General features: G+C 46.9%; 1 protein-coding gene and 1 long non-coding RNA gene across 6 annotated transcripts; both read left to right on the top strand.

Moving 5' to 3' along the window:
* Nucleotides 1-279: 279 nt before the first annotated feature.
* On the top strand, nucleotides 280-27,988 carry LOC120815916 (uncharacterized). Of its 5 annotated transcripts, none has more exons than XM_040171011.2 (11): nucleotides 280-437; nucleotides 13,002-13,059; nucleotides 14,361-14,522; nucleotides 17,074-17,271; nucleotides 17,632-17,790; nucleotides 18,658-18,738; nucleotides 18,864-19,005; nucleotides 19,191-19,235; nucleotides 19,472-19,939; nucleotides 20,470-21,959; nucleotides 22,239-27,988. In XM_040171011.2, exons 1-11 carry the CDS (start codon nucleotides 391-393, stop codon nucleotides 22,284-22,286), a joined length of 2,898 nt encoding a protein of 965 aa, XP_040026945.2. In that variant the 5' UTR covers nucleotides 280-390; the 3' UTR covers nucleotides 22,287-27,988. The 5 variants fall into 5 exon arrangements, with proteins under 5 accessions (XP_040026945.2, XP_077954800.1, XP_077954798.1 ...); XM_078098674.1 differs by having other exon boundaries at nucleotides 291-437; nucleotides 13,002-13,086; XM_078098672.1 differs by lacking the exon at nucleotides 280-437 and having other exon boundaries at nucleotides 12,786-13,059.
* LOC144405460 (uncharacterized) lies at nucleotides 3,747-11,775 on the top strand. Its single transcript, XR_013467057.1, has 2 exons — nucleotides 3,747-4,071; nucleotides 11,360-11,775. It is a non-coding gene; the product is annotated as an uncharacterized LOC144405460 (long non-coding RNA).

Here is a 27,988-nt window from a genome sequence, read left to right as displayed (position 1 = left end):
CGGCACAGCACCAGCGCGAGACCCGTAGCGAGAATATAGACGCGAGGCTGGAAACAGGGAGGATTTCACTTCAAAATAAAACATTTTCGTAGTAAATTGAGGCCATATGAATAGTAGACAGAGCCATGAAGGATAGAGATATCTGGAATGATGCACATTACGTAACGCTTGTCTCTTGTGTTGGTTCGTTTGCCTACAATTAAACGCCACAATATTTCCCCCTCATCTGACCTGTTCTTATACTGAAGGGTTGAACCGGAAGTTCAGATGACTGTCGGAGCCTGACGCCGTGTCTGAATCCGCTCCCGGGACTCGTCTCCCGGTGTCGGCCGCTGGAGGACACTTACCGACAGCCTGCCGGTAGATGATGAGCGCCGGGACGCTGCAGTAATGATGCGTTTCGTGCGGGACTGCCTGAGGACATCGAAGGACGAAGGGTACAATCCACGTAGACAGCTCGCGTGTCTCTCGCGTTAATGTCAAACATAATTATTCAAAGCTTCACGTGCACGACGTGCTTGACTTCATCATTTTGTTGACGTTTATCAACTTTTGACCAACAAAGACGTAGTCTGAATGCAGGTCACCTCTTCGAGAGACACCATATTTAGGCTTAGAGTGAGTGTTGGGAGTCTTAAGGGACGTGGTCCCCCGGACCAGCATTAACCCTCACTGGGTTTTCTGGTACCACACTCCTCGTCACTACGGTGGTCACGTGCTTGTGTTGACGTCATTATGACAGTCTCGTATTATTTTAGTCCACTACATTTCACTGAGGTTCCTTGCTGTGCATATCTAATTTTGTCCGAAACATAACAAGGACTGTTTAAGATGACCTTCCCTTCTATGAGCTAAAGGTTGCCTCAACTACCGCATGAATTAGCAATAATAAGAAAATAATACAATATACAACAGCCCTTTTTGATAATGATCCATAAAATGATATTGGAGAGACAAAAATATCAGCCAATGCTTTTATTTTTAACGTAAACAAATATGGATACCTCAGATTTGTTTCAAACTAATCATCTTATTTTTCCAGAAATTGAGATCAAGATGCCGCCCACATTAGGGATTGGCATGATCTGTCAAGTAAGGCCCTTACATGACGTCACTATTCTTTCAAAGTAGAGTTGTCACATTTGTTTTCCGACATAAAAAACTGATGACCAGCACACCTCAGCTATTATTTTGTTATTACTGCTACTCATAAGCAATTTGGCATCTGGGAATGACTTAATAAGCCCATGCCTTGTACAGAATGTTGAACTTTTACATCTATATCCACACACTGCAGTCTTCCTGATATAATATTAAATAAGAAATAATTACCATTATGTACTTAAATGGGCCATTACACAGAAGGTCTTTTACGTTTGATGGTCGAGTAAGCAGTTTAGCTCGCTCTCCACCATCTTCTGACAAAGGGTGTCTACGAAAGCTCACGCTATCTTCAAATGAAAGCATTTTGAATGAGTGAGACGCTTTTCCATTTATTTCTTTTAGCAGATCAGAGCTGAAATGGCCCATTTAGCAACCGAGGCGTCAGTGTATGAATGAGTGAATCCTCGCTCCCTGGGAGTAACTGGGTTAATTCCATGTGACGTTTCTCTACAGTGGAAACTGCTCACGTGGTTGAGCACACACTCAAAATAGAAAAAATAGCCTTGCATAAGAACTTCAATGTGGTGGTATTTAGTTTATTATAATTCATAGAGTTGACTTTTAATAAGTCATTGGCTTAAACATTAAGATTGATCGTATAAGTCATTTTTAAGGACAGTCTCGGGTTCCAGTAGCTCCAACATACGGCGTCGCTGCGTGAATTTGTCCCATGGCAGAAAATGGAAAATCTTGTGTCAATATCTCGTGGATCTGCAGAGAATCAAGCGGGTATTATTTTTATAACCACGCTCTGGATGAACCGTTCCAACTCTTGCACTTAAGAGTTGCACCTAGTGCAGCATGGTACGTTAATCTAGAAAGGAACTTGTTTAACATGCTGAAATATTATTTTGATGCTACTTCTCACTAAATGCCTGAGTGGAATATTTTCATTTTTACTGCACTACATTAATTTATAATTATATAAAATACAATTCATCATTATGCAGTATATAAAACCTGTATAAAAACACATTGTATATGTTCCTGCAATAATAATAATATAATATAATAGAAAATGAGAACAACTAAATAGCCTTTTTTACAGTAACTTTTAATTTAAGCAAATTGCCTTGATCAAGTGATTACACACTTTATAGTTCTTTTACAAATGTTTGAGTCACTGAAATAAATAACTGTTCCTCCCTTGCATGTCAATTAACACTTACTGCCGTATAACAATAAAAGCAGACTTCCATAATTTAACAGCATGACAGCTGTTCATTGCCTAAAAGTCATTTTTGAGTGACAAAACGTGACCGACTGCTCCTGAACCTGGCGTCAGACCTCAGTTCATCCTGGGCACATTTCATGTGGAGTTCAACGGAGGAGTTTGTCACCTTCTCATCTCTCCAGGTAACGTTACGCTTCTCATACCAAATTCAAAGTCTTTTTGTCTTCATGATTATTGAACTGTTCAAATCTTAGATAATGTTTCACTCGGACTGTTGCGTTACATTAGGTTACGAAACTTGGCGGACTGGCTCTGTGACAGTTTTGGCTAACAGCACGCCCGGTTTCGTTAATGCTATCATTAATAGTTAATTCAATTATTGAAACAAGCGGAAAAAGTATATTTGGTGACGAGTTGTGTGCTGCTATGCTCTGAATTCGGAAAGGAATACCTTCTACTTTCAATCCAAAAATCGACTACGTTATCTGGCTCAATAACATCAAGCTCAGTTTTTTACTCGGTGTACAACTTTTATGGGTGCGAATGGATCGGCCAATAAGGGGGTGATGGACGCTCTCTGTCACTGGTTAAGCGTGCTCACATGTGTGTGTGTGTGTGTATGTGCGTGGATTAAAAGAAACTTCCAGACTCTCTTGGGGGGTGGAGGTGGCGCTTGGGAGGGGCGGGCCGCCCCCCCTATAAAATGGTAGGGGAAACACTGAAGATAACAACCCCCTATCCTTTCCATCACTTTTTGTTGTCTCACCTTTGTACTTTTTGTCCCATTTGAACACATGTTCTGTCTCTCCTTCAACTCTGGCTGTGTTATGCACAAAAAAATCCCAGAAAACTTCTCCTTAGAGTATAACAGGGTTCATTAACTTCCAACAATACTAATCTGTACCATTTGAAATCAACAAAAGCTATTATACGATATCGCAGCATTAGGAAGGCTCAGGAAGGGAGCTAGCTGGACGCTAAGCTACCGACCACATGGCTGAGGTGTTGCTAGCAGGCTGGGTTTGTACACCACGTGTGTTCCTCACATAGTTAAACCTCTGTCTGTAGGAAACGTAAACTTCCATTGTTATGCAGACGATACTCAACTGTATCTGTCGATCAAACCAGAAGAGACCGACCGGCTTGTTAAGACTTCAAGAATGTCTTGGAGACATCAAAATCACAAATTTCCTCTTTGATTTTGCTTATAGTTAGGGCTGGCTCAGATTAGCCTGGACCAGCCCTTAGTTAAGCTGCTACAGGCTTAGACTGCCGGAGGACTTCTTAGGACACACCGAGCTCCTCTCTCACGCTCTCTTTCTACAATAATTCACGTTTTATTAATGCACATCACTGATTCAGCCGTTTTTTTAATGCTTTCTCCCCTAGCAGGTCTCCGTAGATCGTTGTTCCTTCTGGACCCTGGTCCTGACACCTGCCGTGGCCCTGCTGACACCTGCTGCTGCCATCACCATCATCATTATTATTATTTTAAATATTATACTATTACTGTCATCATTAACCAACATTACCCTTCTTCCTAAGTATTTGCCTCCCTCCCCACAGGCTTCTGTGGATGGTGGTTCTATCTGATGGTGGTTGTCCCTGCAGTGGTCCTGCCGTGCGCCTGGCTTGCTACTCGCAATTTTTTGAATCATTTCTGTTATAGGAATTGAATGTATTGTACATCTTGTGTGTGTGTCCCTGCTTTTCTCTGAGAACGCATAAACTAGGTGTCACACTCACCTTCCAGCTTGATCTTCCACACCTGCCCCGCATCCACAATCAGTCACTCTCCTGCCTTCCACACCTGCTTCGCATTCACAATCAGCCCCGCTACATAAGCACTGCACACCCAGCCTGTCATTGCCAGATTGTTCTTCGCGTCATGCAAGTCTCTCCAGCACTCTACCTTGGACTGATCTCCCGGTTTCGACCCTGCCTGTTCCCGACCCGTTCGCCTGTCTCCGCCCCGGTGAGCACGTCAGCCTTCTGTCCCCGACCACGAGTCCTGCCTGAGCGCCTCGGGTTTCTGTTGCCTGCTCCTTGGACTGCCCGGCGCCTCTGCCCCTGTGCTCCGGATCCCCGACCGGCCCAGCGATCGCACCAGCTGCCTCCCGGCTCCTCCCCGATCCTGAGGACCGCACTCTGCTCGGCCTCTCATTGTGCCCGAACGCCTGCTGTGAGGCCGTGTTCAATAAAAGCGTTAACTAAACACTCCGTGCCGTTGTGCTGCATTTGGCTCCGCCACACGCTCGTGTCAGTACAATCTGGCCACAAGATGGAGCCAGCGCACACCGGTTCACCACAGCAGCGCTTGGAGAGAGTCGAGGGCGCCCTCGTGCAGCACGAGGCGATCCTCACATCCACCCTGGCTGAGGTGCGCCAGGCGACAGCCGCCAGCCAACAGGCCAGCGCCACTCAGGAGCAGACGTTAACCGCCCTGGTCGCCCAGATCCAGCAGCTCACACTAAGGATCTCCCAGACGGAATCACAGAGCCCTCCAGCTGCACCTCCCGCAGCTGTATCTCCGCCGACTCCACCCGGCCCCGCCTTCGAACCCCGGATAGGAGCTCCAGAGCGCTACGGCGGAGACCCAGAGAGCTGCTCTCCCTTCCTGACTAACTGCTCCATCCTCTTCGCCCTGCAGCCCCACACCTTCGCCTCTGAGGAGGCCCGGGTGGCCTTCACCATTAATCACCTCACTGGGAGGGCCCGTCTGTGGGGAACGGCGGAATGGGAACGCCAGACCCCCGTCTGCAGGTCATTCCAGTCCTTCGCCGCCGAGGTCCGAAAGGTTTTCGGCCCACCAGCTCTAGGCCCAGATGCCGCCGGCGGTCTCCTGAACCTCCACCAGGGAGACCGTGCGGTGGCAGATTACGCCATAGATTTTCGCACCCGAGCCCGCCAGAGCAGGTGGAACACCAAGGCTCAGTGCGATGCCTACCTGCGGGGCCTGGAGGACTATGTAAAGGACGAGCTGGTGTCCTTCGACCTACCCACCTCCCTGGATGAGCTCATAGAGCTAACACAGCGAGTTGACCGACGCATCCTTGCCCGGCAGGAGGAGAGGCGGCAGGGAGGGGCTGGACGCCTCCAACCCCGCCGCAGCAGTCCGCCACACCAGGCTTCATCCCTTCAACCTGGACCCCTGGTGGAGGACCCGGAACCCATGCAACTCAGCCGGACCACCCTGTCTACCATGGAGCGCCAGCGCCGGCGCAGACTGAATCTGTGCATGTACTGTGGGGGAGAGGGACACTTTGTCTCCAAGTGCCCGGGAAAAGCCAAGGCTCACCAGTGATTGGGGACGCACCGGTGAGCCCTCCTTCCAAACTGTCCCCCATCAAGAGACCAATCTGCCGCTGCCGCCTGCTGGTGCCAGGGGGTTCCCACACCCTGGCGGTGTTCATTGACTCAGGGGCCGACGTATCTATTATCAACAGCGAGTTAGCCCGGCAGTTGGGGATTGAGAGAGTGCCTCTGCCTCAGCCCGTGCCCGCCAATGCCCTGGATGGTCACGCCCTCGGAATGGTGACCCACCAGACTGTCCCTGTCCAAATGCTGCTCTCCGGGAACCACCATGAGTCGATTTCTTTTCACATCCTGGACTCAACTCGGATCCCGCTCCTCCTGGGGTTCCCCTGGCTTCGCCGTCATAACCCGCACATCGACTGGGCGACAGGGTCCATCCTGGGGTGGAGCACAGCCTGTCATCAAGTCTGCCTGAAACAAGCCCTCGTCCCCCAGCCCCCATCCTGCCCCACTTCAGCCCCGGACCTGGCGGGCGTCCCGGCTGAGTACCACGATTTCAAGGAGGTCTTCAGCAAGTCAAAGGCTACCTCCCTGCCTCCGCACCGGCCGTATGACTGTGCCATTGACCTCCTCCCTGGCACTAGCCCTCCCCGGGGCCGCCTCTACTCCATTTCGGCCCCAGAGAGAAAGGCAATGGAGGATTACATCAACGACTCTCTGTCCGCCGACATCATCCGTCCCTCCTCGTCCCCGGCTGGGGCTGGGTTCTTTTTTGTCCAGAAGAAGGACAAAACGTTGAGACCCTGCATAGACTATCGGGGCCTCAATGACATCACGGTAAAGAACCGATACCCGCTCCCCCTCATCTCCTCAGCGTTTGAACTCCTGGAGGGGGCCACCGTTTTCACCAAACTGGACCTTCGAAACGCGTATCACCTGGTCCGCATCCGAGAAGGGGACGAGTGGAAGACGGCTTTCAATACGCCCACCGGCCACTACGAGTATCTGGTCATGCCCTTTGGCCTCACCAACGCCCCTGCCGTCTTCCAGTCCATGGTCAACGACGTGCTACGGGACATGCTTGACAAATTTGTCTTTGTATACCTGGATGACATCCTAGTGTTTTCCAGATCCATGGAGGACCACATCCACCACGTCCAGGCGGTCCTCCAAAGACTCTTGCAGAACTCGCTCTTCGTCAAGGCCGAGAAGTGCGAGTTCCATGCTCCCTCTGTGTCCTTCCTTGGGTACATTATCGGTCAGGGGGACATCCGCATGGATCCGGCTAAAGTATCCTCTGTCACCGCCTGGCCGGTCCCAGAGTCTCGAAAGCAGCTACAACGCTTCCTGGGTTTCGCAAACTTCTATCGCCGCTTCATCCGAGGGTACAGCACGGTGGCAGCCCCTCTCACGGCTCTCACCTCCCCCAAGGTCCCTTTCCGATGGTAACCTGCGGCCGACTCCGCCTTCCAGACCCTGAGGAGCCGCTTCACCTCCGCCCCCATCCTGCGCATGCCCGACCCAGAGAGGCAATTTGTAGTGGAGGTGGATGCCTCGGATGTTGGCGTAGGGGCCGTGCTGTCGCAGCGGGCCGCCGACGACCAGAAACTCCACCCCTGCGCCTTCTTCTCTCGCCGTCTGAACCCTGCAGAGAGAAACTACGACATCGGCAACCGAGAGCTCCTGGCAGTGAAGGCGGCTCTGGAGGAGTGGCGGCACTGGCTGGAGGGGGCCAAACAGCCGTTCCTGGTGTGGACCGACCACAAGAACCTGGAGTACATCAGGACGGCCAGAAGACTAAATTCCAGGCAGGCCCGCTGGTCACTCTTCCTCACCCGCTTCAATTTCACCCTCTCCTATCGACCAGGTAGCCGCAACGTCAAGCCCGACGCCCTGTCTCGCCTATTTCTGAAGGGGGAGGAGGAGGAGGGTACTGCAGAGGCGGTCACCATCCTTTCCCCGGCTCGCCTGGCGGCTGCCATCACCTGGGGAGTCGAGGAGAGGGTCCAGGCAGCTCTGGAGGAGCAGCCAGGGCCCAGCGCCTGCCCACCCAACCGACTCTTTGTCCCGAGGCAACTCCGGTCTGAGGTACTCCAGTGGGGCCACAGTACCCATCTCACCTGCCACCCAGGGATCCAGCGAACCAGAGAATTTCTCCGGCGCCGGTTCTGGTGGGAGTCCCTGAACAAAGACGTCCAGGAGTTTGTAAAAGCCTGCCCCGTCTGTAACCGGAACAAGTCCTCCAACCAGGCTCCGGCTGGACTCCTGCACCCGCTTCCCGTCCCTCACCGCCCCTGGTCCCACGTATCCCTGGACTTTGTAACCGGCCTACCACCATCTCAAGGGCACACCGCCATTCTCACGGTGGTGGACCGGTTCAGCAAGATGGCGCATTTTATTTCCTTGCCTAAGTTGCCGTCGGCCAAAGAGACTGCGGAGGTGGTCCTTCGTGACGTGTTTAGATTCCATGGTCTCCCTGTGGACGTGGTCTCGGACCGGGGACCACAGTTCACCTCTGTCTTTTGGAAAGAGTTCTGCACCCTCATCGGGGCCACGGCCAGTCTGTCCTCTGGGTTCCACCCCCAGTCCAATGGCCAGACGGAGCGGAAGAACCAGGAGATGGAGGCGTCTCTCCGGTGTATGGTCTCCAGCCATCCGTCGACCTGGTCCAAACAACTAATGTGGGTGGAGTACGCCCACAATACACTGGTCAGCTCGTCCACCGGCCTCTCCCCATTCCAGTGCGCCCATGGGTACCAACCACCCCTGTTCCCAGCCCTGGAGAGGGAGGTCTCCTGCCCAGCCGTACAGACCTTCATCCGCCAATGTCGGCGCACCTGGGCCCAGACCAGGGCCAACCTCCAGCGGTCAGTGACTAGATACTCCGCCTCTGCTAACCGCCGACGCTCCACTGCGCCCACTTACCGGGTGGGCCAGAAGGTCTTGTTATCGACCCAGGACCTTCCCCTTCGTGACGACTCAAAGAAACTGGCCCAGAAGTTCACTGGCCCATTTGAGATTCTCAAAATCATCAATCCTGCTGCAGTCCGCCTGAAGCTTCCGCGGACCATGCGTGTCCACCCTACATTTCACGTCTCTAAAATTAAGCCTGTGGTGGAGAGCCCTCTCGTTCCCGCCACCCCGGCCCCCCCACCTCCCCGCATTGTAGATGGAGGTCCTGTATATTCTGTCCGACGCCTTATCCGCTCCCGCCGCCGGGGGAGGGGCATCCAGTACCTGGTCGACTGGGAAGGCTATGGTCCGGAGACAAGATCCTGGGTCCCTGCCGGTTTTATTGTCGACCCACGACTTATCACCAGCTTCCACCAGCAACACCCGGACCAGCCCTCCAGGACCCGCCCGGCAGCCAAGAGGCCCCGTCCCAATACCCGCACTGCTACAGACGGAGCGGAAGAACCAGGAGATGGAGGCGTCTCTCCGGTGTATGGTCTCCAGCCATCCGTCGACCTGGTCCAAACAACTAATGTGGGTGGAGTACGCCCACAATACACTGGTCAGCTCGTCCACCGGCCTCTCCCCATTCCAGTGCGCCCATGGGTACCAACCACCCCTGTTCCCAGCCCTGGAGAGGGAGGTCTCCTGCCCAGCCGTACAGACCTTCATCCGCCAATGTCGGCGCACCTGGGCCCAGACCAGGGCCAACCTCCAGCGGTCAGTGACTAGATACTCCGCCTCTGCTAACCGCCGACGCTCCACTGCGCCCACTTACCGGGTGGGCCAGAAGGTCTTGTTATCGACCCAGGACCTTCCCCTTCGTGACGACTCAAAGAAACTGGCCCAGAAGTTCACTGGCCCATTTGAGATTCTCAAAATCATCAATCCTGCTGCAGTCCGCCTGAAGCTTCCGCGGACCATGCGTGTCCACCCTACATTTCACGTCTCTAAAATTAAGCCTGTGGTGGAGAGCCCTCTCGTTCCCGCCACCCCGGCCCCCCCACCTCCCCGCATTGTAGATGGAGGTCCTGTATATTCTGTCCGACGCCTTATCCGCTCCCGCCGCCGGGGGAGGGGCATCCAGTACCTGGTCGACTGGGAAGGCTATGGTCCGGAGACAAGATCCTGGGTCCCTGCCGGTTTTATTGTCGACCCACGACTTATCACCAGCTTCCACCAGCAACACCCGGACCAGCCCTCCAGGACCCGCCCGGCAGCCAAGAGGCCCCGTCCCAATACCCGCACTGCTACAGACGGAGCGGAAGAACCAGGAGATGGAGGCGTCTCTCCGGTGTATGGTCTCCAGCCATCCGTCGACCTGGTCCAAACAACTAATGTGGGTGGAGTACGCCCACAATACACTGGTCAGCTCGTCCACCGGCCTCTCCCCATTCCAGTGCGCCCATGGGTACCAACCACCCCTGTTCCCAGCCCTGGAGAGGGAGGTCTCCTGCCCAGCCGTACAGACCTTCATCCGCCAATGTCGGCGCACCTGGGCCCAGACCAGGGCCAACCTCCAGCGGTCAGTGACTAGATACTCCGCCTCTGCTAACCGCCGACGCTCCACTGCGCCCACTTACCGGGTGGGCCAGAAGGTCTTGTTATCGACCCAGGACCTTCCCCTTCGTGACGACTCAAAGAAACTGGCCCAGAAGTTCACTGGCCCATTTGAGATTCTCAAAATCATCAATCCTGCTGCAGTCCGCCTGAAGCTTCCGCGGACCATGCGTGTCCACCCTACATTTCACGTCTCTAAAATTAAGCCTGTGGTGGAGAGCCCTCTCGTTCCCGCCACCCCGGCCCCCCCACCTCCCCGCATTGTAGATGGAGGTCCTGTCTATTCTGTCCGACGCCTTATCCGCTCCCGCCGCCGGGGGAGGGGCATCCAGTACCTGGTCGACTGGGAAGGCTATGGTCCGGAGACAAGATCCTGGGTCCCTGCCGGTTTTATTGTCGACCCACGACTTATCACCAGCTTCCACCAGCAACACCCGGACCAGCCCTCCAGGACCCGCCCGGCAGCCAAGAGGCCCCGTCCCAATACCCGCACTGCTACATCCACTGCCGGCCCTGACGAGACGGAGGACTCCTTCTCGTCATCGGAGGAGTCCGCAGAGGAGAACGACGCACCCTTCCCCCAGATCCCCGTCCACCCGGCTCACAATTCAGACCGGGCCGAGTCTGAGGAGTATTGAGGAGATTCCTCCAGAACCCGCCCCTCCCTCCCTCGGTGACAGCGTTTGGGGACGTCAGGAGACGCCCCTTGAGGAGGGGGTTCTGTCACACTCACCTGCCAGCTTGATCTTCCACACCTGCCCCGCATCCACAATCAGTCACTCTCCTGCCTTCCACACCTGCTTCGCATTCACAATCAGCCCCGCTACATAAGCACTGCACACCCAGCCTGTCATTGCCAGATTGTTCTTCGCGTCATGCAAGTCTCTCCAGCACTCTACCTTGGACTGATCTCCCGGTTTCGACCCTGCCTGTTCCCGACCCGTTCGCCTGTCTCCGCCCCGGTGAGCACGTCAGCCTTCTGTCCCCGACCACGAGTCCTGCCTGAGCGCCTCGGGTTTCTGTTGCCTGCTCCTTGGACTGCCCGGCGCCTCTGCCCCTGTGCTCCGGATCCCCGACCGGCCCAGCGATCGCACCAGCTGCCTCCCGGCTCCTCCCCGATCCTGAGGACCGCACTCTGCTCGGCCTCTCATTGTGCCCGAACGCCTGCTGTGAGGCCGTGTTCAATAAAAGCGTTAACTAAACACTCCGTGCCGTTGTGCTGCATTTGGCTCCGCCACACGCTCGTGTCACTAGGCTTTAGTTTTACGGTATACTGGGAGCTCAACAATACTTATGCTTACCATTATCTACTTTCATAAGTCTGTTTCATGTTTTATTTTTACCAGTGACAGTGTTTCTAAATGTTTTATTTTGTTTGTTTAACAGTCACTACAGGATCAATCCTCCTTTTATGAATCCCGTCACCAGTGAGAGGAATCCCAGGATGTCTACCAGATAACAGGCCACAGTGGCACCCATCATGAACCAATATACTAATGACACAAAACAGATTCCACCCAGCGTGTGAATCATGAATGTGCCTTATCGTTTTCAACAAAAATATGAATTTAATCTTTATAAGTTCCTCATGATTTTATGGTTTTATTCTTTCACAAATTTTATTACAAAAATATTTGTCTTGAAGACATTTAATAAACAGTTATGTATTACCTGCGTTTTCTTTGTCTTTTCTTTATTTGTGGGGAATTACATGCAAAAGTATTGGGTTGTATTACACTTCTGTAAGGAAATGGTAACATTCTGGCTTAAACGGTAAAATTACATTTATCTTAATGATAGCAGTAAATGTACTGTAACTGTAATCCAATACACGGTAACATACCGCAAAAAATATATATAGGTTACTTATTCCTGTGAATTACTGTTAATTTACGTTGAAATTGTTTAGAGTGCAGCTTTAAAGCCTTGAGTTCGACATGGCCAACGGCATCTTTGTTTTGTCCCAGAGATGACATAAATTCAACTGAAAACTGGATAGGACATAAACTTTCATAAAGTGAAAACAGACAATTAAAACGTTTTTTTCAAGAAAGAAAATATAGACAACATCGTGGTAGAAAGCACACATCACAAGGCGGCCCCGCCCTAAAGCCCTAAAGCCCTAACCCTGCTTTATGGTCCATTTGATTCTAAATGTAACATTGTTTCTACTCAATGAAGACGATTTAACAGTAGAGATTTAGAACGTAATCTCGTGTTTATGATGTTTACTGAGGTTACATAGATCAATCTGGCCACTTATTTAACATGCTTTAGTAAATAATTATTGATTGGTTGGTAACATTTGCGGATGCAGGCTGCTGCTGTGCTCTCCAGGATTTTTATGAATGGCTCAGTCACTGCTTTAAGTGTGAAGTGTGTGTGTGTGTGTGTGTGTGTGTGTGTGTGTGTGTATGTGTGTGTGTGTGTGTGTGTGTGTTTTTGGACTGATGCATACTGCAGTGGTGGTGATGGAGTGGGGGAGGAGGAGAGACCGAGGAGAGGAGTGGGGAGATGTGTGAGGAAGGGGTAGGGGGCTTAAAGGGAGGAGACTACAGTAGAGGTAATACATGGATGGACAAGCCTACCGCTCTCACTTTACCCCCCCCCCCCCACCCCCCTCGTCCTTCTCTCACATTGGTGCATTCTGCTCCTGTGCATCTATCTCACACACACACACACACTCCCCCCCCCCACACACACAGGCAGCTCCGCCTCCTCTGCAGTGTAGCGATAGCTAGCGAGGGGCAGCAATGGAGGAGCGTGCAGTACAGCAGGAAAAAATAGAGAGCTCATGGGAAGGAGGGCACGATGGAGGGAAGGCGGACTGGAAGAGCGACCGCTCCCTCTCCTCCCTCCTTAAACACTCCTGTCTCCTCTGCTGGTCGTCCCCTAGGGACACCGACGTCGTGGAGACCGATGAGCGGGTCCTCGCCAAGACAGCCGAGATCAGAGTAAGAAGACCGCAGCACCTCGCACTGGTGTGTGCATGTTTGTGTGCGTACGTACTGGCTGTCATTCATCTGCGTGAGTGTGTGTTTTTTGTGTTAGCTATTTTTTATTTTGTTAAAATAAATGGTGTGGACAGGACCTGAAGCATATGTATGTCTGTGTGAACGTGTGGTGTTTTCTGTCACTGCAATTTCCCATGATGCTCTCATGTGATGTCATGATGCTGTAAAACAAGTCTATACCACTTTATTGGAGTCATATCTTCTCAATGTACTGCAGTGATCGTTTCACCACGTATCACTTTTCAAGGAACTGCTGTTTGCGGGATTATCACCTGGATTTACAGTGCGTCTTAAAACAATATGTCTAAGCATATAGCAAAGTAGTAAATGTCCAATCTGTGGAACAAATACAGAAAATGTTGGTGGTTTTATCAAACATATAGATCTAAACCTATGAAAAGTTTAGCGCTGTAATTCCTAGCGGTGACTCGAAATTCTTATGTACCTAATCAACGGGAATCGTGACGGGACGTAGAGAGGCTGTAAAAGCTCACACAGGACTGAGGGATGGGGGGTGTTGCTGGTTCCAGCAGCCAGCGACCTTTCTGCCGGGAGGCCGCTGTTTGTGGAAAGACAGCTCAACGTTGATTTGTTTGTAACATAACTTCTGTGGTCGTATTCAACCCGAATCTGACCTTTATTCTCTCCATTAGATTAGAGAAGAGAAGAAAACTACTGATTTTGGATCAATCATCAAAAGAGTTGGTGAACCATTATCTGATCTACTAATCTCGAGAAGGCTCGCCCTACTGCATTTAGAGACGTTTCTGTGGGAGCCCCTCACGAGGAACAAGTGAAGCCTAATTCCTCGACTACAAACCAGTTTGCCAGCGGTTCTGTTGTCCATGTGCCTGTTTACTAAAATTGCTCTAAGTTTCATAAGAGTAGGTGGCGAGATGTGATATTAGTTGACATTGTAATGCTAAATAGAGCTGATGCTCTTACATAGCGACCTGTTAAGGAAGCCATTTATTTGAAGATTTATTAGATGAGTCATTGCTGTCACATGTAATATTTAAATGTTTCAACTCTAATTTAAACGCAAGGCCAATCAAAAAATGTATCTCCATAAGATTAATTGTTTTATGAAAGAAAATACTCTTTCACCTGTACCGGATTGTGTGTGCTGTGTGTGTGTGTGTGTGTGTGTGTGTGTGTGTTCATACATCTCCACGCATGTTTCAACATCCCCCCCATGATTTCGGATTATCCATGAGTCCTAAACAGTGTGTGCGTTGTAGGAACTGGAGAACGCGGTGACGGTGGAGAACTTGGAACTTCAGGAGCAGCAGTCGGACCGCAATGAGCTGGAGGAGACTCTGGCTAAGTTAGAGACGCACAAGCAGAAGCTGGTGCAGCAAATAAAGGCAACTAGGCAGCTGTGCTATGAGGAGAGTCAACAGGTAACAACAAAACCGCTACTGATGTGTTCGTTCAAACTCTTTCTCCCCTATTGTTGCTTTGTGAACAACAAACCTATGTTGACATCAACAGGAGCACTAGTTAGCGTCCGTTGTCTTTCTTGGCTACATAATGGATCTAATAGCTAACGTTAGGTTGCAATGTGTTGTGATGCGTTCAAGCTCTGTTCAGTAGAAATTCCTTTTGGCTATACGTCAGAATCTGAATTATTTCCATATAAGAATAAAATATAATACAATAAGATATAGTAAAATACGATAAAAATATACAAGCAAAATGAAAACAATATGAACAGATAAGAAAAGTATGTTAACACCTATGTATGTTCATACGTTTCCATGGTGAGCAACCACGGTGCAAAATGTATTGGGTCAATAGGGGGACTCAGACATGGTTCATAAGACTGCTGACGGGAAGCAACTGTTTCTGTGTTGAGAGGCCTTGGTCCTGATGGGCCGCAGCCTCCTGCCAGAGGGAAGGGGCTCAAAGAGGTTGTGGTCGGGGTGAGGGGGTCGGCTGGGGGAAGGTGGGCCTGCGTTCCTTTGGAAATCCACAACCATCACCACTGTCTTCAGAGCGTCTACCTCTAAGTTGTTTCGACTGCACCATGTCACAGTTGGTCAATCTCCAACCTGTAGCCAAGAGAGATGAGTCCAATGAGGGTGGTGTCATCCGCAAACTTGGGAGCTTGACGGACTGGTGACTGGAGGTGCAGCTGTACAGGGAGAAGAGCAGAGGGGAAAGAATGCAGCCTTACCGAGAGGCTGAGACATGTTTCCCCAGCTGGAGTCGGGTGGTGCAGCTGGGAGAGTTTGTCCTGCAGCAGAGACGGGATGATGGTGTTTAAAGCAGAGCTGAAGCCCACAAACAGGATCCTGGAGTAGGTTCCTGAGTCCAGATGCTGGAGGATGGAGTGGAGGGCCATGTTGACAGCATCGTCTACAGACCTGTTGGCTCTGTAGGTGAACTGCAGGGGGTCCAGGAGGGGGTCAGGGAGGGTCTTCGGGTGGGTGAGGACAAGGCGCTCAAAGGGCGATGGGCCTGTAGTCTTTTAGTCCTGTGATCCTTGTTTCTTTGGGGACGGGGATGATGGTGGAGGCCTTGAAGCAGGCTGGCACATGGCAGGTCAATTATAAGGTTATTATGATGTGTTCACATGTAGTCCTGTAAAATGTAGTTGTTGGAGGAAGAATATAAAGGTTTGGAGGTAATGACTCTGATTCTGTTCAATGGGTGGGTGGGCGGGGCTTGGTTTTTGCTCGACTGTTGTCAACATGGCGATCTGGTCCCAAACGTTCTCCTTTTATAACTAAAGGTAAGCTTAATGTTTTTTCTGAAAACATCTGAGCTGACCGGGTAAAGCAGTAACAGTCATCCATCGTTGCTGTCTAGTTTAATCGGAACTAACAAACTTGATGGCTTCTCAGAGACTTTATGGCAGAGATTTTCTTTTTTCAGCGGAGTTGGAAGTTGTTCTCAAATCAGACAAGACCAGACGGACTGAGCACACTGTAGCAGCGATCAGAATGGATTTGTGTGTCCAAATGTCACCAACCTATCTGCATTAGTTGCTGCGGTAACAACGTAGGTGACTGTGTAGCTACACTATCGCTCTGACACAGAAGCATACCACACAAATTCAGCTGAAACACCATTATTACGTTCATGTCAGATTTACTGTGCAGACTGTACAGAATAATAAAAAGTAAAAAAAACACCAACAAAGCCTCAAAGAAAGCTGAGAAACCTGATTGTTTTACATGATACCAGGTACTGGTGCAACATATTACTCACAGTTATAACAAATATAACTTCAACATTTGTTGTCCTGATCACTTATTTTACTAAATATGATAACCATGTCAGTAAAACGTTACTACACAGCGGATGGCTAATGATCCTCCTGAATCGTTTGGATCCAAAGAGTTTTTTTTGTGTAAGTCAGTGCGTGGAAATATAACAAAAAAAGAAATCTTTAAAATAGTAACTTTTTTTTAATAAAAAATTTCGGGTGTGGGTGCAACGTTATAACAACGTGTTTCAGCACAATATATAAGCTGAATCAGATCAGTTCAATATTTTGGTCAAACAATCAAAAGAGCCTGGTTATAAAAGCTCCAGGTTGTTTTTCCACGATCTGAAGTTATTTTAAGAACAGCACCCAGGCTAGTTTGTATAAAAGATTATTCTACATTGGCTCACTTTTTACTGGGGGCATGCCCCCGTTTTCAATAATTTGATAATGGATAATGCATAATGAACAACAATCAGCTGCCAAGTCACTCAGGATAAATAGAATAAATAAGGATCGTCATCTAGAAGAGGCTCAGCTTTCACTGAGCATCTTAACAGTGTCGTCTGTGATCAGAGTACACCTTGTAACAAAATCCTTGATCAATCCAATCTGAATGTAAAGCGGTTTTTAAACAAAAGTATAAAGTGTAATTTCCCTGGGCGACTCTTCATCTCTATCACCTGCGGACGGGACTGGATGCCATCTGCTGCTACTGACTCCCCTTCCTCTCCTGCCAGATCCTGTCTCTGCAGGCGGAGGAGGTGCAGAAGGAGAGCCAGGTGGAGGAGTACGAGAGGGAGCTCGCCAGAGTCAGGTGGAGGCTGAAGAGGCTCAGAGACGAGGTGAAGCAGGCCAAGAGGAAGACAGAGGAGGCAGGGGAGAGGAACACCCCCCTGCAGGACTCCATCAGGCAGTCCTATGAAGAGATTCTGCAGGTACGGAGGAGGCGCATGCGTCCGTACCACGTGTGGTGTTGTTGTTTTTGTGTACCTGGGATATCATGACTGAGGAGCAGATGGAAAGACGTACTGGCAAGGTTCATTTTAAATCTCTAATCTGTGAAAAGCTTATGTTTTTGGGATTAGCTGGTTTTCTTTTTTTCTGTCAGAATATTTTTGTCTTGTTTGTTGTAAAACTAATTTTGATCACAAGAGGATAAAATGCATCATTACCCCACGTTCCATAAAACCCAAAAGAGTATTTACAAAAACGCTTTAGTCGTATCTCCTTTCATTTGTAACTTAAAGAGAAAACAGTCTTTCACGGCTTCCTCACCACTCCTCTGGTCCTTGCAGGAGGAGCACACCCTGTGCTCTCTGTCAGGAAGTGCAGTTACTCCAGAGAGCCAGCTGGAGGAGTCCACATCCCCGGCAGACACCACCGAAGATGATCCGCTGCCCATGAGGCCGTGGGGAAGGAGCCAATCGCTGCCAGCCTACGCTGACCTGATCATGGTAAACGCTACTTAAAGCGCTGTTTGGATGTGCCTTCTTGTCTTGGTTTCACCCAGTTCCAGGCTATTCACTGATAACAGAAAGACTGCCAATGGGGAAGTGAAATTTATCTCACTGCTACTCTGACATGCATAAGAGTTAAACATGCTTTCAGCTTCTTACTTGAATTCTGTGTTTTGACCACAACATGTTCAAATAACACTTTCTTTTTGCAATATTTAATTGCATTCCGTCTGAAACGCTCTGTTTTAGCACCAGCCTCTTTAGACTGTGTCTCTTTCTCTCTGATCCAAGCAGCCTAACAAAACAAAACTCACTTGGTTGTCTTAGTTCACAGATTTTTACTTTTCTGGGCAATAGATATTCAGATTCAGATATTATGTCCTGAAAACAAAATTTTCTCATGGAATGTTCCCTTTCTAAGTTTACAATCAGTACAAACTCAGGTTCATCCTACACAACCTATAAGGCCCCATCTTCTGTTTACTGACGTTATGACGTTTATTTTTGTCAATATTACATTTGAAGGAAAAATTTAATTTCTTAAAGTGATTGGTTGATTCTCTTCGCTCTTCTGTTTGATTGATACAGAGGAAAACGTATCAATCTGCTCCACGGTTTTTTAACATGTTTTTGTTGAATATAGCGGAATAATATTCAAACTGTAATGTGGTTCTGCGCTACCACACGTGCTTGAAAACCTGCAGTATTGTAGAAAGGCGAGAGAGCAGCTGTTGAAATTGTACTCTTAACACAATATTAGAGTGACTACTTTATCAGATTCATGCAGCTGCAAAAGTCGTTTTCATGTTCCGACTCCCTCCCTGTCTCTTCCTGTCTGTGTGTCTGTCTGTGTGACTCCACCAGCGCGGCAGCGGCTCGTCTTTCTGCAATAACCTTGCGGATACCAGAGAAGAGGTGGACGACAGTGGAACAAGCTCGCCAAAGGTTAGCTTCACGGCCACAAAACGTGAAATCACAACCGTCAGTTAGTGCCGTGATTTTAAATCATTGATTCCGCCGTCGGCCAGCCTTCGTTCAACACGCCCTCGTTGGTTTGGGATGTTTCACAGGTGGATCAATCTGACATAGAGGACGACCCAGAAGAAGGGGAGATCAACGAAGAAGGGGAGAAAGAGCCTGCTGTCGACCCGAGCCGCATCAACCAAATGGACTTCTACCAAGCCGACCCCTTCCCCCACTGTCAGAGTGACCGTACGTATCAAACAAACATGGAGCCCAAGACCGTTCACTTAATGACTTGGTAAACCAACGCAGTTTAGACATTAGTCTACTCTCATCAACTCTCTGTCTCTGTGTGCTTCATCCAGTCTTTTGAATCCACTCTGTGTCCCATTAGTTGTATAAAATGGTGCTCCACTTTCTCACTTGACTTGTAGATAACCTCTTCGATGAAGACTTATTCCCTAAAACTGACTCATCTGGTGAGTAATAATGCACCAGTGAACTTATTTTATTTTAGTTTTAATGTTTTAAAGTGGGTACTGCTGTAAAGTTGGTGTGTTATTTACAGTAGAAACACTTAAAGTGTGTCGTGTTGACTGATTTCAGCATTTTCTCTTTGTTATTGATAAGATCATAATTATTAAACATGATTTGGATTAACTTTATATTCCAACTGACACTTCGCTAAATTCTTTACAAAAACCCTGTTCACCAGGTGGATTTGGATCAGACCCTTTCAAAGGCAGCGACCCTTTTGGAGCAGATATCTTGTTCCCAGAGGTGAACGCCAGCACTGACGAGGGGAAAGGAAATGTCGGCGATGAAGGGGACACTAGCCTGTCCTGCGCTGAGAACAAAGCATCAACAGGAACTCAGTGCTTCGAGTCTGAATTCCCCGACGAGGACAGCGACATAGAGATTAGCTACAGCCGAGAGGACCTGGACGCCATCGCAGTGGTTGATGATTCTCTCGGATTTAAACCCATTCAGAGCTCGTCAGAGGAACTGGGACCAGAGCCCATCCGGGGCTGGAGGTCCCAGGGTCAGTATTCTATAGAATCAGACCCCAATGGATATGAGCTGGACCTTGGCGCTGTCTCTCCTCCCTCGGACATAGAAGAGCAGAGTCTGGGATCTCTAGCTGGCGACGCTTCCATCGAGAACACTGCAGCACTGAAACAAGGTGACAGCTGAAACTGAAAAAATCTCAAATTATACTCTCATTTTTTCACAAGTGTGGACTGGTGCTTCTCATTATGGGCTTAAAATAACAGAACCACTTCCTAATTTGAAAAAAGGAAGTAAAGAAAGGTCTGGAGAGGCAAGTGTAAGCGTACACTTTTCCACCCAGCCTTTTCGACAGAAAAAAGTTATTGTAGCTATTGGTGGTTGATTACAGAGGTTGCCAGTACATACATCCCGCTCCGTCATTCTTGTCTCCATTCATTAATGAGGCATCATGCTCATTTTTCCATGGAGAACGTTTCCAATTCACTTTTTCACTTGAACACCATTAGGTGTAAAACACATATGTTTGCTTGTGGTCGTTTTTATATTCTTAAATTGATATTCTACATTTTTTTGTATTTGTAAAATTGTATTGTATTTGTATTTTCATGTGAAACATTTTCTTAAATCTTTGTGTCAAATCTTCCTAAAACATCTCGCCCCTAATAACTCTAGCATTGACCCGTCATTGTTTTCCTCTTCTAGGTCTCAGTTCTGGTTCTGCTCAGGCTGTCCCTGAAGTCTCGTTGGAACCAGACTGGTCCCATGAAACAGCGCAAACGCTGTCCTGTTACGATACCTCTAGTCAGGGGGCAGAATGGGTGGGCAACATTGAAGAGGTACCCCAAAACCCTCCAAATCGCCAAAACTCAGTAGACTTCTTCGACTCTGATCACAACAGAGAGGTTAGCTTTGAGTTAAGCTATGAACCAACCAGTCAGTCTTTCTTTGACCCGTACGGCTTTAAACTCAGTCCAGAACATTCTAGTCACACCCTTTTAGACCCTGATGAAGTTGAACTAAGCCCGGAACCCTCTGAAAACAATCTGACCTTCGACCCTGAGCCGTCCTCTTCTCAACTAGACCAAATGAACATTGATCGCTATGGGTTTGACATCACTTCCTCCCCATTGGCACAGGACTCAGACCCTTATGGCTTTAAGCTCAGCCCTGAGGAAGAGAACCAAGAGGTACTGAACCTCTGTGGCCTTGGTAACCTGGAAGCTATGGACCTTTGCACCTACGACAACAATGACCAAGTAGACTACTCTAACTGTAGCAACCAGGAAGTACTGGAACTTCATACCCATGAAAACCAAGAAGTGCTTGAACATTGTAGCTACAATGACCAGGAACACTTGGATTTGTTTAACAATGGAAACCAAGAAGTGCTGGAACCTTCTAGGCTTGACAACATAGGTTTAGTTATCAATGAAAACCAGGAATTTCTGGATCTCTCTCATCATGACAACCAAGAGGTGGTGGAACCCTATTGCAATATTGACAACGAGGAACTACTTGAACCTTGTAACTATGACAACCAGGAAGTGTTGGTACCTTTTAGCCATGGCAACCAGGAGCTGGATTTCTGTCCAGAAAATAAGGAAGTGCTGGATTTAGATTCCCATGGCGACCAAAACTTGCTAGATTTTTTTGGCAAAGAAAATCAGGAAGTGCTAGTTTTGGGTAGTGAGGGCAACCAGGAACTTGTGAAACTGGGTAGCAATGAAAACCAGGATCTGCTAGATGATGTGGGTAGCCATGACAACCAGGAAGTGCTGGCATTTTTGAAAGAGGATGTTTCCCCTGAAGCGAACAATAACCAATGCTTTGTGGAGCCAGACGTCTTTACCACCAATAACAGCTCAGACAGTGATGTGGCATCAGAAGACTTGCTGGGACTCAAACTCAATAACACCAGCTGCTCAACCAACAAATCAAACACCAATACTGCAGACACCCTCAACATGGCCATCAGCAACATAACTGCCAACCAGGACATTGCACCATCTAATTCTCCCGCCAGTCACAACTTGTTAGAGGATGATCTGGGTTCAGTGTTTGTGGCTGGAGGATACATTGGTTGTCCTGATGTAGCGGACGACCTCGAGCCTCTGCAGAGAAGGCAGGCAAACCCAGTAGCAGAGCCAGCACGACCTGTCAGACCAGTTCGGCCGCCTCGGCCCTCGCTCAGGGTAAGTTAGAAACCAAAAGGAATTCCAGTTATTGTAGATACCAGTAACTGAAGTGTCCAGATAAAGGAGTCTAATGACATGAATACACTCATTGACCTTTGGCATGAAATACTGTGTTTTGCAATTATTTGTAATGAAATTTTATCTTTCAACGAAAATCTTAACAACTTCAGACATAGTGTCAAATATCGATGCACAAATTTATAGTTTTATACTTTTTTCATAGATGTAATAACATTCAGCATCATCCCGCTGAACGTTTTCTCTTATGTGTTTTAGACCAAGGAGAAGGCTCAGTCCCCGAGTCAGGGTATCGACCTGAAGTGATCTCTGGCCTACCACACCCATGTTGGGGGTTACCATGTCAGCGGGGTTCACATGACAACACTGGCAACCCGAGTAACCAAATGAATGAGGAGGGAAGAAGGAGGAAGGGCAACTAAATGGATACAAAGGGTGGTAATGGAACATGCAGAAGTGAGAGAACATTCTGCTGGTATTTATTTCAATAAGTTTTGTGTCGGTGTTTTACATGTCTCAAAGCGATGCACTAAAATCTGAATGGAAAGATAAGAAGTGAAAAATATTTGAAAATTGTAAAATACCAGTCAACTGGATAACTAGATTCAAAGATCACCATTTATGAGACTGTTGACTCGTCTATCTACAGCAGTTTATACGAGTTAGAGTAGGAAACAACTGTGCGAAAATGAACAACTTCAGTGTTTCCCTTACCATTATATCAGGCGCCCCCCCAAGAAAGTCCATCCATTCCCGGACCACATCTACCAGCTCAGTGCATTGATATAATCTCCGCTTTTACCCATGACCTAGTTCTTTTGGTCATGACCCATCCAGATTGACCGGTAGAACAAGAGCTTTGCCTTCTGGCTCAGCTCTCTTTTCTTCACAACGGTGCGGTATAGCGAGTGCAATACCCCCCCTGCTGATTCGATTCTCCAGCCAAACTCACACTCCATCTTCCCCTCACTTGTGAACAAGACGCCGAGGTACTGAACTCCTTCACTTGCGGTAAGGACACGTTCCCTGCCCGGAGTAGGCAATCTATCGGTTTCTTGCTGAGAACCATGGCCTCAGATTTAGAGGTGCTAATTCTCATCCCGACCCCTTCACACTCGGCTGCTCCCCGCTCCAGTGAGAGTTGGAGGTCACAGACAGAAGATGCAGTCAGTACCACATCATCTGCAAACATCTGCAAAATTGACTACCTCAGTGACCTCCACCAGTTAAATTGACCTCCGCCCTCATCCCCTCATCCCCCTCCAGCACACCCCATCAGCCGGTCTGCCCCCGCATAGTTGTAAACGTGGGGGAAACACTGAACGTTCTTATACCCTAGTGTTTTTACCTAACATTATACTTGTCAATCAATCATACGGTTGATCTCCCATTTATTTAACATATCAGCTGCCAACCCCCACCCTATGTCCTCTGAGTCGCTTGGCTAAGCTTCCCATCCACTTAATTAGTCTGCTGTAAAAAAAAAGAATATCCATTTTTTTGCTTATAGATGGAGCATGTGGAGGTGGACTTTGTGTGACTTCATCACAAAGATTACATGTATATACATTATATAATATTGTGGTATTCAGATAATCTAGTCAGTAGTTTTAGGCCAAAGTTGGATGAAAGCTGTATAAAGAGTTTGGTTGGGTTATATAGTGAGTGCATATCTATACCGTTGCCATGGTAACATGAACTGTGTTTTCCGTCAGCAGTTACTCCTCAAAGAGAAGATGGACAACAGGCTTAGAGTTTGGGCCCGTATCACTTCTCAGCATGTTGTCAGAGGTGTGTATTAATACGCCTTTAGCCAGAGCTCACCTGCTCGTCACTGCCGAAAGGTTAAAACCACTGAAGGTCGGCGAAAAAATATTTTTAGGGTATTTGGGCATCTTCAGCGTTTGAACCGCATACTTAAAAATAAGAATCAATAGACCAAAACTGTCCTCCACCCCATATTTTTCTACAGCAGTGTCCCAATTCCATTCCATATAATTATGCTACAAATGGTTCAAAATGTTGCACTAACAATGACTGTGCACTATTTGGGTTGTTAGTAAAGTTTGGAGTGTCCTAACCCGGGCAGTTTTTAGCTAACCATCCAGTAAAACTATGATAAAAATGATTGGGTTATGTATTCAAGTGATTTAATGGTTAAAGTAAAAATTAAAGTAAGCTTTAGCTCGTTACCTTTCGCGCCAAATACTGTTTTAATTATAAAAGTTAGAATTGTCTAAACCAGAGTTAGAGGTAAAAGTACTCTAACGCCGGTGAATTAGCCGTGTGCTGGTATTGCCCTAACCCGGCCAGATGTCCATCGTCATTGTAAACATTGTTTTTCACAGAGTTTAAACATTGGTTAAACGGTGGGCAAAATTACCATCAAGTTTGAATTTGGCATTTTTACAATAGATAAATTGGTCCTAATTATTATTATTTTTAACTCCCACATGTCAATTTCAGTATCCGTCTAAAAATCACTGACTTGGTCATTGGTATATAACATATATTGATTACTATTGTTGTAACCGACCATTGTTTTTATTACACAGACAATCTGTCTGGATCTGGATCTACCAATATTGATAATCAATGATCCACAATTAGTATCAGGAGAAAAAATTAAGCAAACGGTTTTACTCATTTTTTTCTGGTGATCCAATTTTTGATCTATTCCTGGATTCCAATCCGGAATACAAGAGGTACAATTTATGATTGTTTTGTGATTACTAATTACATGTAGGATATTATCATGCCCCCCAAAAAGCCCTCATCTTCCTCAAATCATTGTTTTTTTGTTGTTGTTGCTAAGTTCTCTCATCTCGCTCATGTAAAAATGACCTGACTTTTAATGTAGTCAGTATAAACCATGGAATTGGGACACAACTGAAATCAATTTGTAGGTAGCAGTAGTAGGAGTTTTATAAAGGAAGGTTCTGATACGCAAGTGAGGAAAATGTGTTTACCCTCATCACACTAAAGATGGGCTCGGTTTTGCTTCTGAAGACTGCAATGTCCAATCTACCAGTCCTGGTATGGCTCTAGATGAGGAGAGTAGTTAGTTAAAGTTAGTTCTGCTGGTTGAATGGATCCAACTGCATGAAGTCAAACCTTTTCCATTATCTTCGTTAAACCTGGAGTCGGGTCTGTGGGCAGAAGGAGCAAGTTGTGAACACAACGTTGGCGTATTATGAAATTAGCAAAGACATATATGCATTTACATATTTAGAAAACAAAAATTAACGTTATCATTCATACACATGTTTGTCACCTGATGAAAGTCTTATATTCACTATTTTTAGCTCAGCCTTTGGTCTCCACCAGCTCTTGAGGGAAATATCTTTGTACCAAATGTACCAAAAATACAGTAGCAGGTACAGTTTGTCATGAGTAAAGGTTATTATCTTTTCGGATGTGCACAGGCAGGGGAAACCATGCAAACGGCCTTGACTTAACGTGGGATGTCACTTTGGCCATGTGGGGACCCGCCAACCCCTGCAAAGTGTGGCGATCATACAAATGCTTGTTTTCTGAATAGAGTATGGATCGATCAGGCCTAGCCCGTGCTAACGTTGCAGCTGCTCAATCAAGACTTATAATAAAATATCCTATGCATAAATACAGCAGTAACATTGTTATTGTCATATGCTATGGTTTATGAATATATATATATAATAGACAGCTTACAAAACTCGAAGAGCTATCTATATTCTTTCCTCCATCTCTAATTGAATATATTAGAGCTTCAGTGGCGCTTATTTCTCACTCTTGCAGAAATCCCTCCAATCAGATTTGGTCCTTTTCACGTTTTTGCATTACCGTCCTCTGTCATTGCACTGCATGAAAGAGGTTGGTTTTCAGTTTGTTGTTGGGTGAGAAAACCACAGACTGAAATTCACAATAAAGCTCTGCTTCCACTTATTGTGAGAAGTCTTTAAATACTGTGTTACCGATACATTCTAACCTCTGTGCTGCAAAGCGGTGTACATTCAAAATACCATGTAACCAATTAATGCAAACACAATGGAATATACATATGTAGACGTGTTCTTATACAAAGTGAAAATTGTGAATATTGGTGTATCCTATGCACAAGATGAACATATATCCCAGAGGCCAGTCTACCTTCACACTGAAGAAGACATTTCAGTTCATATTAGGTTTTGATTTCCGCCTACCTCATTACTGCTCTGCCATGATTGCATAACAACACTGTGAACCCGTACAAGCAACCATTCTGTGATTTTGACACTTTGTGAATGTGTGTGTATAGAGGACAAAGCAAAAAAGAAAAAATATTCTGTAACAGGAAATCACAACCTGAAAGCCAGTTATTGCTTACCTTCGCTTTTTGTTTAAATGTTGGTGTCAAATCATCACATAATCAAATCCCTGTTCAATACGGTTCTACCACACAATACAAATGATGAGTATATAATCACTGTAATTGGAGTCAAGGAGTGATAAACTGGCCCTGTCTTTCTGGATCTCTACACTTTACAGGTAAATTGTTTGGTGTTTTTGGAATTAAGGTTTTGGTTGTTTCTGATGTATTTTCTCATCTGAAATGTATTCAGTCATTATTGAACAACTTCAGCCAATGATGATGATGAAATAATATCCTATTTTGTCATGTTTGTTTGTTTTAAGTACATTTTTGGAGTTCATATTTGAATCCCATGATGTATCAAATCCATGGCGCTACTGGGGTGAAGTGTTTGGAGAATGACCCTCCACGGATGGTACCCATTGACCCGGTCTCATTCCCAGGGCATCAAACGTCGACATATACCCTTTCTAGAAGTAACATCAATGTGCAATTGTACTTCATTACAATTCACTATTAGACAACTGCTCCAGAAGTTAGGTGACTTCGTACAAAGGCAGACCCTATGTGGTTGTCAAGGCAAACCCATTTTGTCACCAAGTGAACTGCACATATAGTAGGCGACCACTCATGCCACAGTTTTGTTTCACACTCAAGGCAAGTTGGTGGCCCATGCACCTCTGGTAGGTTTGCAGAGTAGAACAAGACAACTTGTTTTGTAGAGAAGTTTGGCGAGGACGACCACATTTATATAATTTCTACACTTTATATAAAGTGTAGAGTAAAAAATGCTTACGCATGTAGTTCATGTAAGTGCCCAGCTGTCCCTGGAGCATGGAGATCTGTCAGACTCCAAGAGTCCTCTTAAGGCCCAGGTGGAGGTAAAGACCAGGAGACCTGCCGTTTGAGTCCCGCGTGAAACCAAAAGTTGACTTATTTAAAATTAGGCCTGTTAACTGAGGTTACATTAAAAACATACTCATTCGATGTCAATCTATGATCTTTTACCAAAACCCAAAGGGTCCTAAACACTGTGTGACAGGTATGGGAATGACTACGGGATGGAGAAAACTGGTTGACCCAGTGGCTGTTTCTTAAACCGGCTATAATTTAAAAAAGACACGTTCATTCACATACCAATACCACGGATTGATATTCATAAAATAACCTCAAAACTGTGCAAAGGATTTAAGAACTTTCCTCTTACATGTTGAAAATGATCACAGTACATAGGCATATGTAGCACAAGAAACATCTAATTCCTTGCATTGTAAACAAGAAACAGCTTATCAAGTTAATTAATCATCTAAACAGAAGATAGTTCATTCTCATTTGTTGTCGCTGACATATTTATTTATTTTTGTAATGATCCATTTTTGTATTTATCTGTGTACAGGCTGCTTATAATATGAAACATGATTAGAATATTATTGAAAGCTGTTATCAATTTAGGCGATGAAGTTGCTCCTGGAGCATGAACATTTATTTGTGTGTGTATGTTTTCTATGATGTATGCACTTTAAAAGCCATGGTTGAGTGAAATATTCTAAATAATTTGAGTTTTGCCATGATGACTTGACTTCTTCTTATGAAAATACATTTATTTGTGATGTTGTGTGTGTTGCTGTCTAAATGTGAGGTTCTGTGTTAAAAATAAAATTAAAACTCTGATCTCTGA

The sequence above is a fragment of the Gasterosteus aculeatus genome, chromosome 3, assembly GCF_964276395.1.
Source record: "Gasterosteus aculeatus chromosome 3, fGasAcu3.hap1.1, whole genome shotgun sequence".
Lineage (NCBI taxonomy): Eukaryota > Metazoa > Chordata > Actinopteri > Perciformes > Gasterosteidae > Gasterosteus > Gasterosteus aculeatus.
The sequence above is the reverse complement of the archived record's forward strand: the minus strand, read 5'-3'. Positions and strand labels throughout refer to the sequence as shown.